General features: G+C 42.7%; 1 protein-coding gene across 1 annotated transcript; it reads right to left on the minus strand.

Annotated features, from left to right (window-relative positions):
- Positions 1-671: 671 nt before the first annotated feature.
- Positions 672-8610, minus strand: LOC119266698 (eukaryotic translation initiation factor 3 subunit A-like). Its single transcript, XM_037547953.1, has 14 exons — positions 8456-8610; positions 8155-8235; positions 6878-7359; positions 6266-6481; positions 5829-6197; positions 5711-5740; positions 4890-5117; positions 4594-4755; positions 3698-3919; positions 3418-3621; positions 2818-3021; positions 2646-2726; positions 2030-2231; positions 672-1620 (listed from the first exon to the last, which is right to left on the minus strand). The coding sequence occupies exons 2-14, from the start codon at positions 8198-8200 to the stop codon at positions 1031-1033; spliced, it is 3036 nt and encodes a 1011-aa protein (XP_037403850.1). The 5' UTR covers positions 8201-8235; positions 8456-8610; the 3' UTR covers positions 672-1030.
- Positions 8611-11950: the final 3340 nt, after the last annotated feature.

The following is an 11950-nucleotide window of genomic DNA, read 5'->3' on the forward strand; positions in this document are numbered from 1 at the left end:
CGCAGCAGACGCCTACTCGGCTACATAACATGCGGCCGCTCCGTCGTCGTGCCTTCCCAGCTCTTGGAAGGATGAATCATGCACTTGATACAAACGGAAGAAGAGAAACAAACCCCGCAGATCACCTGGAAAATCAAGAGGAGGAGGGCCTATTTATAATGCGCAGATAGCTAGAAGAAGGAAACAGAAACAAACACGACTAAGCCAGCAGCGACGAACTAAGCGGTTCAGCGGCAACCAGATGGAACGAATTAATGAGCGACCATGGAACCAACGTATGAGACACCAAAGAAGACCCGATGCGATAACATGCATGGAACGTGGATGTATAACATGGCAAGAACGACAGCAATAGTGGGGCAAGATGGCAGGCTCTCGAATCGACGGTAAAAGCAGCAGCTACGGGACACACCAGTTACATCTGGACAAGGCGGTCAAAGCGGCATAGCTGGTTGGAGGAGTACGAACGGGGACACGTGCGCCGACCGAAAACGATTGGAAGCCCAGGGAAGCACCGAACCACAGAGAGGATGCGAAATGAACCAGCCCTGCGGGCCCAAGTACAACTTAAAACGCTAGCCGACCCAAACCAACCTGCGCACACGTTCAAAAATTTTCAAACAAAAAACTGAACACACCACTCATTTCTACACAGCCAGGTACCAAAAAAATAGCACGCGCCACATCCAAAATTCACCATGGGTGATTTTCATCAAGTGTATCAATATTAGAGCGAAAACCCTGCCGGATATAGGGGCTTGGGTATTAACAGCATAGTCTGGAATATACGACAACAAAGACTAACACATTATGCATGGAGTACTGTAACTCTCAAAACATCAAACATGACTGCGAAACAGTGCAAGGTTCCAATTCGAAAATTTAGGCGTGCAACAAGCAAATTCAAGTAACCGTGCTTCCAGATATCAGCAGCAGACTACCATTGTGTATGAAGCTCCCAGACTTGGAAGGAGGACGGCAAAAATCTCAGCATGCAGGCAGAGCACGGCGCATTTCATGCCAGGCAGCTTCAGCGCCTCCAGCCGGTGGACGAGTTGGATGAGGAATTTGCAGAGGTCCTAGATCCAGGACGCCAGCGTTCAGTAGATGCAGCTGGAGCAGCAGCGTCCGGCTGGCGGGCAGCAGGGGGCGCTTCTTGGCGTGCGGCAGGAGGAGCCTCCTGGCGGAAGGGGCGCGCATCACGTGCAGGTGGAGCTTCTTGGCGGATGGGACGAGCATCGCGCACAGGAGGAGCATCCTGGCGGAGGGCAGGGCGAGGACGATCATCCCGGACCCACCGGTCTGGTTCAGCTGCCGCAGTCGGCCTCTGACTGCTACTATCACCCTCACGTTTCCACTTCGGGACATACTTGCTAGGAGCAGCACCAGTTGCGGCAGCTGCGGCAGCTGGGGCTGCCACTGCTGGTTCACGGGCTGGCGGTGCGACAGCAGCAGCAGCTGGTGCATCAGCTGTGCGCACGGGCTCTGCTCCTCTTAGGAGAGCCTCCCTTCTCTGCTTCTCCCTCTCTTCCAACTCCCTCTCCCTCTGCAGCTGCTTGGCTGCGATTGCGTCAAGCTTGAGCTTCCTCTCAGCTTCCTCCTTCTTTCTCCTCTCTTCCTCTGCAAACCAAAGAGATGATTTCATTATTGCCAGCAACGATTGATCAGCTACAATGTGTTTGCCTTGCTTCCAAATGACACAAACAACATGGAATGGTAAAAAAGCAACAGCTGGTAAGATTTATGTTTTCAGCTATCCACCGTCCAAGTATGAGAAATAAATACTGCACTGCAGTCAATCATCTAAGATAATGACAATTCAAACAAGTTTGAACAGTTGAGTAGAGCCAGAATAGACTAAAATTAAGAAATGTACAGTGATGGTAGATTTGGTCTAACATCATATAAGGCTAGCAAGAAGAATAATTAAGTTGCAAACTTCCAGTTCCCAATGATGATAATAATAAAGCTCTAGTACTATGCTCAGCGAGTAGAACAAATAGTAAAGCTAGTACAGTAATCCACTTGCCTTCACGCTTTCTAGCCTCCTGTTCCTCACGCTCCCTTTGGATCCGCTGTTCCTCCATGTTCAGAAAATACATCAATTTGCGTACAGTCTCCCTTTCACGCTTTCTTGAAGATAGCAACTGATTAATCCTTTCTTCCCTCTCTTTCCTTAGGCTACTAAACTCAGATTCACGACGTTGGACAATTCTTTCCTGGAAAGCATTCTGAAACAGAAAAGGGAAAATTGGTAAAGGTATGATAGACAACAAGCCAAAGTTTTGGAAAGATTAACAAGATGGAAGGTAGTCTTCTTTGAAGGAAAAAAGTACATGCTGACAAAAGCCTATAAGTTGACAATACCCTTAAGAGGCAAAACTTGAAATATCATATGCTGAAAACCAAATTTGAATCTATCTATTCTGGGGTTAATCAGTATCAGCAGCAGACAGGCCAGCAGATGATATCATCCAAACAAAACAAAAACAATTCAGGGTAGAAACTGTAATCACTGAAACAACTCTACTCAGCATCCCTCGGTGGACAAATAGACTCTACAACTAAAAGTTTGGAATGCTGATTAAGAATAAAAACATGACAGAATCAGCGCGGCTGAATGCAGCCGCAAGAAGGACACATACCTTATGCTCCAACAATCTAGAAAGCCTATTTTTCTCCTGCAAGTCACCCGCATGGTGTTGCTTGCTGAGCTCAATCTCTCTCTGCCAAGTAGAAAAACATAATAAATGTGAGCATGAGAACAACTATCAGAATGTACATCTTGTAAACAACAAAATAACAGTGAAGACAAACCAGCTGCTCTTGCTCATGAAGGATCTTTTCTTCCTCGAGGCGTTTCTGGAAGGCCTCCTCGATTAATGGTGCTTCCTCCTGCCGTTTTGCCCTCTCCAAGTGATCCATTGTCTTTGCAAGCTTCGCCAGTTTTTTTTCCATCTCCTGACGCTCCTTCACCTGTTGATTCAACACCACCTCCATGGCGTGTTGTTTTGTCATATCCTGCCATGTGAGCATTCAATTTATTAGAACGCCATACACCAAAACTACAATTGTACATGCATGTATCTATGCGTTACAAACTATAAGTGATAAAAACTTAAGCAGTGTGCAGAAACAAATGATCCTGCACTTTAACTACACCACCTGTCATCATCTGCAGCTGACTATCAACCTTTTTTAGGGCACAGAAACAAAAAGTAAAACAACTAATTGAGCTGACAGTACAGAAATATGACCTTTATCAAAATTTTACTCCCTCCGTCCCATAATATAGTGCATCCAGATTTTAGCGCTAAACAGAATTAAGTTACATTCCAAGGAAGTAAGCAAACTATGAAAACATGGCCAGGTAGAATGGAGCTGTACAATTATTGGAAATCCGAAATATTATCTTACCCCCTCAATGTGAATTTTTTTCTTATTCTTCCCCCTTCCTGTTAAATCTTCTATCATTTTTGCTGCTTCCCTCGCCTCTTTTTCCTCTATTTCTTTACGGATCCTCTGCTGCTCCCTAAGTCTCTGTTCCTTCAAAAGCCTCTCCCTTTCTTCATCTGCAGATTTCTTCTGAATAGTCAATCTCTTTGTCTCCTCTATTTTTTCCTGGAAATACAAACGCATAAGCCATCAACAAAGACTCCATAAAACAACTAAGAGGTAGAATGAGCAAATAGAAAACCTTTTCCAATATTTGACGCTCATGGTCTTCTTTACGTTTTTCAATAATTGATTTCCTCGCAAGGAGTCTTCTATGTTCTTTCTCCACCACTCCAGCAAGACTGGTCAAGTTTTCACTAGGTTTGGATGGCTTTTGCACAGGTGGATGAATAAGACTCAATGCTTTGTTCAGGGAATCAGCGAGGACACTAAGGTGGCTACTAAGCACATCAGATTCTATGTCCTGCAAAGGTAAATATGTCAGATAACAATGAATATATGGGAAGATTGATGTTGCCCGATGATCTATTTATCTGTAGAGACAAGATGGAAACGGAAAATTAACTGCTGAGAATGTCGCCATATTCCAAATGTTTGTGACAAAATTTCATGGAACAATACACTCAATCAGTCACCACATGTTGATGCTAAAATAAACAAAGAAACAATCGAGCAGACTTTATATCATAGTTGTCAACAGACTGTAGCTTGACCTATCATTGTTGTGAGCAGACTGTAGCTGCACATATTTCTCATCAACAATCAAGCAAACTTTATATCATTGTCATGGACAAGTGTGCGTGGAACTTAGCTATCCACGTGAATAGAACCATGACTAGGTTTCGAGATCTTATGGGTTTCAACTCTAGCCTACCCCAAATTATTTGGGACTGAAAGGCTTTGTTGTTGTTGTAATATAATTGATAAAAATGAAACCATTCACTATGAATGGTAAGTTCCTAGAAAAGAAATGAAAGGCCAAGGGACAAGCCCCCTTGGCCAAGGAAATGAGTAGGTAAAACAAATAATGTAAAACCGCAAAGCAGACGATGAGGAAATTCAAATAAACAGCATCAGAAAAATAAAGCCTTCAATGAGGACATTGAGAAGTCTAAAGGTCAGAATCAAGCCACATACCATGTTGCCAAAATGAACAGCTCCTGCCAAATGGTTAACTTTCATAGCAACAAAATTGTGCTTGACAGCATCAACAGCGATCTTCTCCACGACATTGAACTCAAAGAATGGGATCATTCTAGATAGCATGTCAATTTTCATGGACTGGAAAATACGAGATGCCTGAAATGATTAAAAAAGAGAGTTAAGAAACATGTTTACAGCTAGTAATGTTAAGGTGTGATAGAGTGAATACATATTCGCAAAAAAAATGACATGAATGCATATATTATCGCTAGTGGGACATAGCATAGGACCTGCTGCAGCACCCTCAGTGCAGTAAGCTTCTCCAATGCAGATTGGTACTGTGATAAACGGATTTCCGGAACTGACGATGCAGCGGAAAGCTTTCCTCCAATCGTAGAAATCTTGGATAGCAGAGGCTGCACTTTTGATGCTAGATCCAGAGGAAGGAACTCATGCTCCATAAGGTTGTATAGATCTTTTACTTCTTGGGAAGCACATGAAATCACACCTTTGGCAGCCTATTTTCATAGCAGTCAGAATGAGAGTTAGTGTGTATGCAAGACAAACTGCATGATGTAGACAGCCAGCTAGTAAAATATCACAAGCAATGCAAGTAAATTCAATCATCACACAAACAGAACAGAACATCAGGGATGCATCAACAGATGTTCTGTTCTGCGTAGACTTGCAAATCTTCATATATTTCAGAGCTACCAAAGCTAACTAAAGCGATTGAAGAGATATTAGGTAATTAGAGGTGTGGGAGGTGTGATTAGAAGGGAAAATGACTCTCATGCCATGTAATACAAGATAAGTATGTACATCTTAGCAACGCTGCTTGACGAGACAGCGATGCTCACGATGTGGTTATGCATTATTCTGACTGGAAGGCAGAAAAAGCAATTCGCTAAGCGCCTACAATCAAGTGCAGGCATCAGAGGAGATTACTCTCATATATGAATGCTTTGTAACATGTACAAGCAACCGCATAATAGCAGATTGTGTTCAAGATGCCCATGTGCGGCCATGTCCATGTGATAAAAGAGATGTTAAACAGTTTGGCAGTATATAACATAAAAATAAATGCAACCAAAAAGGACCCAAGGCATACCAACTCAGAAAGAAGAGTTGCTCTTGAAACCTGAAAAGTGAACAGAAGATTTATCAGAAAACAAGTAAATATATTATGGAAAATTATCTTAAACTTGGAGAACAGATGGAAGGCAAACCATTTCTCTATTCTCACGCTTGGAGTCGAGGGAGAAATTGACAAGGTTGGCCATACGCAAGCTACGGTCCTTCTCATTTTCAAGCTCAAGATGAGATGCACCATATTTATGGTCATATGGTGTAACAGAAAGTGCAGCAAGCAAAACAGAAGATGCTAGTAATTGCAGATCCTTCTGAGTTAAATTCTTGTTGTAGCTCTTCTGCAAGTTGAAAAGCTTCAGCCATGCATATGCATGATACAGGTGACTCTCAGATATCCAGAATATTTCAGTCAGCTTCGCATAATATACGACCAGGACAGATGGCTTTGGAGTTCTCTTAACCAAGCTCATCAAGCCATGGATATCCTCCACAGATCGGAAGGCTTCCTGCAAGAAAAAGGCTTGGTGAATTTTATTTCTTTTAGCTTTAAGATAAGATGAGTTGTGAAACAGACCTGCCATAGGGAAAGTTCTGTAGCAATTTTCAGTTGTTCAACCCTGGTATCAAGATACAGCTGACAGCTTTCGGGGGCAGTCAGATCAGGACGATCACGCTGGTCGCGATATTTGTTCAAATTTGCAAGATGGTTTCTAATGATCTCGCACAACCTACGGAACTCGGTGGATCTTTTATACTGCTTACAAAATTGAAAAGCCTTGTGCGCAGTCATCTGCATATTGAAAAGTCAATGGAAGATCAGCTGGTGAAAAGCATTTAGTAGACAATAATACAAAAGGTAAATAACAGTAGTTACATAATGCATTGGTAATGCTTTGTACAAAAGGAGCCAAATCGTTATTACTTCTTACAAATTAAGGAGAGTGCAAATGAACCAGACAAGTTATCAAGTAAAAGAATAGTATGTTCATGGAACAAAGTCCATACTACAGGTTTCTTTTCATCAAAGGAAAGAAAAGGGTACCGATAGAGTGAATTGGTCAAGTATGTGCAGAAGGAATCAAATAGTTCATTTCATAAGATGTCCATGTAAAAGGACAGAACCAAAAAAATATAACTACGTATTAAGTGACCACTAGAGTAATGGCAAGGCAGTAAAATAGCTTACAGCATATAGCGCTTCAAGCTTTGAATTATTTCTCAGTATCTCGAGCACTGTCCTGTATGTCTCCCACAGAAACTTGAACCATGGAGTGACAAACTCTCTGTCTGATCTGTCCTTGCCTTTTTCACCGCTCACATAACTGAGCATCAAGTCCTCCGGGCGCTTGTCAGCTTCAAGATCTTCGACATCCAGAGCATCTTCCAGTGCCTGTGCCTGATTCCTGGCTTCCTCAGCTTTCTCATTGGACAGCTGCATAAAGTGTTTTATGACCTCCTCCAGAGATGACACGTTGACTTGCTGGCAGACAATTCTGTACTGAATAAGGCCATCTTTGGCAAATCTGCCCTTCCTTAGATCTACACACAGCTCGACATACTTCATCATGATCTTCTCAAGAGGCTTTTGCCATGATCTGTATCTCTTTGATGTAATGAGATCATGCAGCGCCTGCAGCGCTGCCTGCTTTTGTCCAACATGTATCAACTCTGCAGTAAACCAAAGGTGGTAAACAGTGTGAAAATCATTTAGTAAAATATGAAAAAATTGCCCAAGATCTGCATATCAAGAGAAGCACTGTGACTACATTTTAGCGCGAGAAGTGTGTAATTCCCTTGAAACATCCTAATCAGTTCAGATAAAATGAAGCTTAAGGCACAAGTTTGCGATTGCTGAACTGTGTTACATTGTGCTTTATTTTATAATCAGTTGTGGAAACATATCCTTGAAACTAGTGATAAGTTGGTTAACCAAATACTAAAGTAGGCAAAAGCTGGTTGGAGGAACTGGATTATCATAATCAACCACAATGTCAAACGCAGCACAAGTCAACAGATATTGGACTTTTGCATAGCTAAGTGGTCTTAGTGGAAAAGGGAATAAAAATGTAAACAACAAAGAGAGCAACTTATCATACACTGAAATTCTCAGAAGCAGGTCAGGAACGTAGGCATAAGCACAAACGCCCAACCAGCCTATGAAATAAGCCAGAAGACCCAACCAAATTGCACATATAAATCCAGTACTTGTGACAGAATCTAGCCTATGCAATATGGACTCGGTGAATCCAAATTAACTCAATTGTTTCAAATGTACCGCTCATGGATTCGTTATACATTTCGTGACCATGTGAGATTGATTGAACTAACAAATGGACCAGACAGTACAGCCCGTCGTCGCCCTAAGTTCCTGTGGGCATCACAGAGACACCACGGCAACAGAAATCGGAAACCACAGCAGATAAAATTGAGCGGCCGAACTGAGACAAGGTCCCGGTGACTCACCCTCCGCTCTCTTGAGCGCGTTCTCAGGCTTCGCGAAGGTCGCCATGGTCGGGGCGCGGGGTCTCCGGGGGCGATCTACTCCTGCATCCCAGCCACAAACAACAGAGGAAGCCGGATTAGCTCACGGATTCACGGCAAATCAACGGCGAAACATGCATCCAACGCCGGACTCAGACGAACGGCCGGTCCGATTGGGAAATCCCGGGAAAAAATCGCCGAAAATGACGGAGGAGACACTATATCTGATGAGGTATGGAGGCAGGGGGCGGCGACGGCCGTCGGGGGTGGAGAGCGGGGGTACCTGTAGATCGCCGGAGACCGGGGGCGGAGGGCGGCGGAGACGGGGGCGCGGGAGAGGATCTGGAGGCGGAGGAGGGAGTGGATGTGGCGGCGGCGGGGAGGAGGTAGGGTTTATTAGGGTTGCGTGGGGTGCGAGCCGGGGTGATGAGGTGGAGAGAGGAAGAAGATGCGGGGGGGTGTTTGAGGAATTTTGTTCATGCCACGGCTCTCGGCGCCCGTTTCGCGGCCGTCCGATGGTGGGACGGGCGGCTGGGATCAGGTGGTGGCTCTCCCTGTCCCGTTCCAGAGGCTGTGCTGTCGCCAGCGGGACGGGGTAATTTGGCTGGAAGCAGGGGAGGTTTGACCAAAAGTCAGGGCCCAAGTTCGGTTTTTTTCTGAGTCCATGATCCGGCCTTTGTTCGAATGGGTCTATAGGACCAACAGCACGAATTTCAGCCCGGAAGCCCATTGTAACCCACGTAGAAAAAATGTGCGGCCTTATGAAATTTAAATCATAATGACGATTTCCCCTAAAAAAACACAAGTATGTTGTTTTTGCCTGCTAGTCTCGGGTTTGGTTCAGAATGATTGCTGGCTCAAAAAAATAAGATGACATGTTGCGCCTTTGGCGCAAAGACTAAGTGAAGTGGATGATTCGGCCTTTGGCGCAAAGATTGATTGCGTCCATGATTCGGCGTTTGTTCGAATGGGTCCATGGGACCAGAAATGGATGCTTATCCTACCCAACAACACAAATTTTCCTTTTTCTTTAAACACCAATTTCAACCGGAAACCCATTGTAACCCATGTGCGTCCTAATGAAGTCTATAACATAATAATGATTTTCCACTAAAAAACACAATTACTATGTTTTTTATGCTTCAGAACCATTGTTGGCTCCAAAAAAGATATATGACCCGTTACGCCTTTGGCGCAAAGACCAATTGAAGCCAAGAATACAAGAAACTTATGAACAACATATTTTATGAATGATCCGCAAAGAGGCAAAAAAAGAATGTAACTAAGAACATAGACGAATTATTTGAAGGATGTTTTTATGTGAATTGTCAGGAAGTGATTATGTTTGTATTGCGTATTATTTGGCTTCTATTCGCTAACAACAGACAATGATGATCGTTGTACATGTCATTCTTTGGGTGATATAAAAGTCGTTGAGCTTGAGCAGGTGAACTGAAATTTTATTTTCATATTATAGTTGGGTAGATAGAAAACCCGACTGCCTCCTCCCTCGGCAAATAACCTAAATCATTAGAACCGGACACCCCTCCCCGAAACCACGTGAGCATAAGGAACCCAGGATAATTGACCAGACGATTGACGGATTAGGGAAGAGTGCGATCAGCGAGCACGTGCAGTGTACGTGTTAGCCAGCTTGGTCGCGGTGTCGAAAGGACGAGGAGACATGGTGAAATACGGCATCTAGGTAGCCGTAGCGGTCAAAGTTCGACAAACATCTCGAATCATGACGTCTGAGGAAAATACTCACCATTAGGTTGCTTCATCCTTACACTTAACGGTACCCAAACACTCTTACAAGAAGAGCAAGCAAGATTTTTGGCTCCATTAACGGAGAGTCTTATACAAACAGAGAGGTCTTTCACATTATCACACTTTATTATTGTATCTATCTTGCCTGGTTACTTTTATCTTTTTGCTTTGCTTGTATCTTTGCTTGCTTAGAAAAAATACCAAAAACGTCTTTAATTGCTGATCATGTTCTTGCTGCAAAACATGTCTACTACCGAGAATACAAAGTTTTATGATTTTACTAATACCAATAATAATGATTTTATTATTACTCCTATTGCTACTCCCGCCACTAGTCCAAAGTCATATGAATTAAACCTGCTATGTTAAATCTTGTTATGAAACAACAGTTTTCTGAAAATTATAATGAAGATGTTGCTGCTCGTCTTAATAATTTTGTTGAACTTTGTGATATGAAAATATAAAGATATAGACAATGATGATATTACAAAACTGAAATTATTTCCTTTCTCCATAAGAGATAGAGCTAATAAATGATTATTGTATTTGCCTACAAATAGCATCAGTCAAAAATGTAAAAACACTTTTATTGGAAAGTATTATCTTCCTGCAAAAATTATTTATTTGAGAAATCATACTATGAAGTTTTAAACAACTTGATCAAAAACATGTTTGGTTGGTTGCTTGGTTCTGATTTTATATGTGTTGGCTTGCGCTTTAAATGTTTTGGTGATGTTTTTTTTCATTTGTATATCGAGTTGGGTTGTTGTTGGAGATGGTATTTGTTCTGATAATACAGTAGATTTGTCTATCCATGATTATCGTGTCCTTACACGTTTCGGTCCTGGTGTCAGTCGATGGTGGTTTGCTGCTATAACACTCACATGCAGGCCATTATACTCTTGCATAGCGTGGTTCCCTATTCCGCTCGCTCGCTTAGCTTTTTGCACCCCTCATTCCCCTTGTAACTCGGAAAAAAATCATCTATCATTTTCTTCAAAATGTTCATCAAATCAAGAGATGTTCTTAGATTTTAAGATTGTTGCTAATTAAAAAAACATAAAATTGAAAAGATATCCATGACTTTAAAACTATTTAATGGCACACATGTTAAATGTTTGCGAACTTTAAAATATACATAACTCTTAAAAATATTGATGATTTTGGAAAAATAATTAAGAATTTTAAAAATATATTTTCCAAATGTTCACGATTTAAAATATGAAAAGAAAAACACGGAAAAATAAGAAACAGGAAAAGAGAAATAAAAATAAGAACAAAAAATGTATCAAGACCGGTAGAAAAAACACAAAAAGAACGAAAAAATACTAGAACCTTGCTAAAATCGACAAATGCATTATGGCTATATAGATGTTTGTTACTCTTAACCAACAACACACACCTTCAAAGTGGAGCTTGTAGGGCATGTTTGGTTAACTAGCTCGCACCTGGCTCGTATCGGGGATGCAAAATCCAAGTCGTTTGATTTCCTGTGCGACCTCCTCAACCTGGACGACTCATGCAAAAAGAGGCCTCTCAGCCTGGGTGAGAGGAACGCAGGAATCAAGTGTTTCTTCGATGCAGCCTCACGCCTGTTGGCGCCAGGATGGTGAACACGCATCCGATGAGTGTGCTTTGCAGGAGCTTCATCGGATGGGGAAAGTGTACCTGTGCTAGCTAGGCACGACCGCCCGTTGTCGCAGCGGTGTCATGAAGCGTTGGTAAAGAGCTCGTGGGGATGACGCGCGCATGGTGCCGGCTTGACCTGACATAGTTCAACAGCTCAGCCAGGATATAGTGTACAACCTATCAAACAACGCCTCACATTGGCCTGCCTCACAACATGCACACAACCAAACATACATCTCAAACTCATTTTGCATCAGCTAAGCCAGCCTAGACTCAACTAGGATGGTGGATACGATGCAGCATGGGGCTATGCAAGGAACCAAACATGCCCTTAGCGACCCCACAACACTCGAGACACTAGAAAACTTCAAATCAAGGG

The sequence above is a fragment of the Triticum dicoccoides genome, chromosome 3A (assembly GCF_002162155.2).
Source record: "Triticum dicoccoides isolate Atlit2015 ecotype Zavitan chromosome 3A, WEW_v2.0, whole genome shotgun sequence".
NCBI lineage: Eukaryota > Viridiplantae > Streptophyta > Magnoliopsida > Poales > Poaceae > Triticum > Triticum dicoccoides.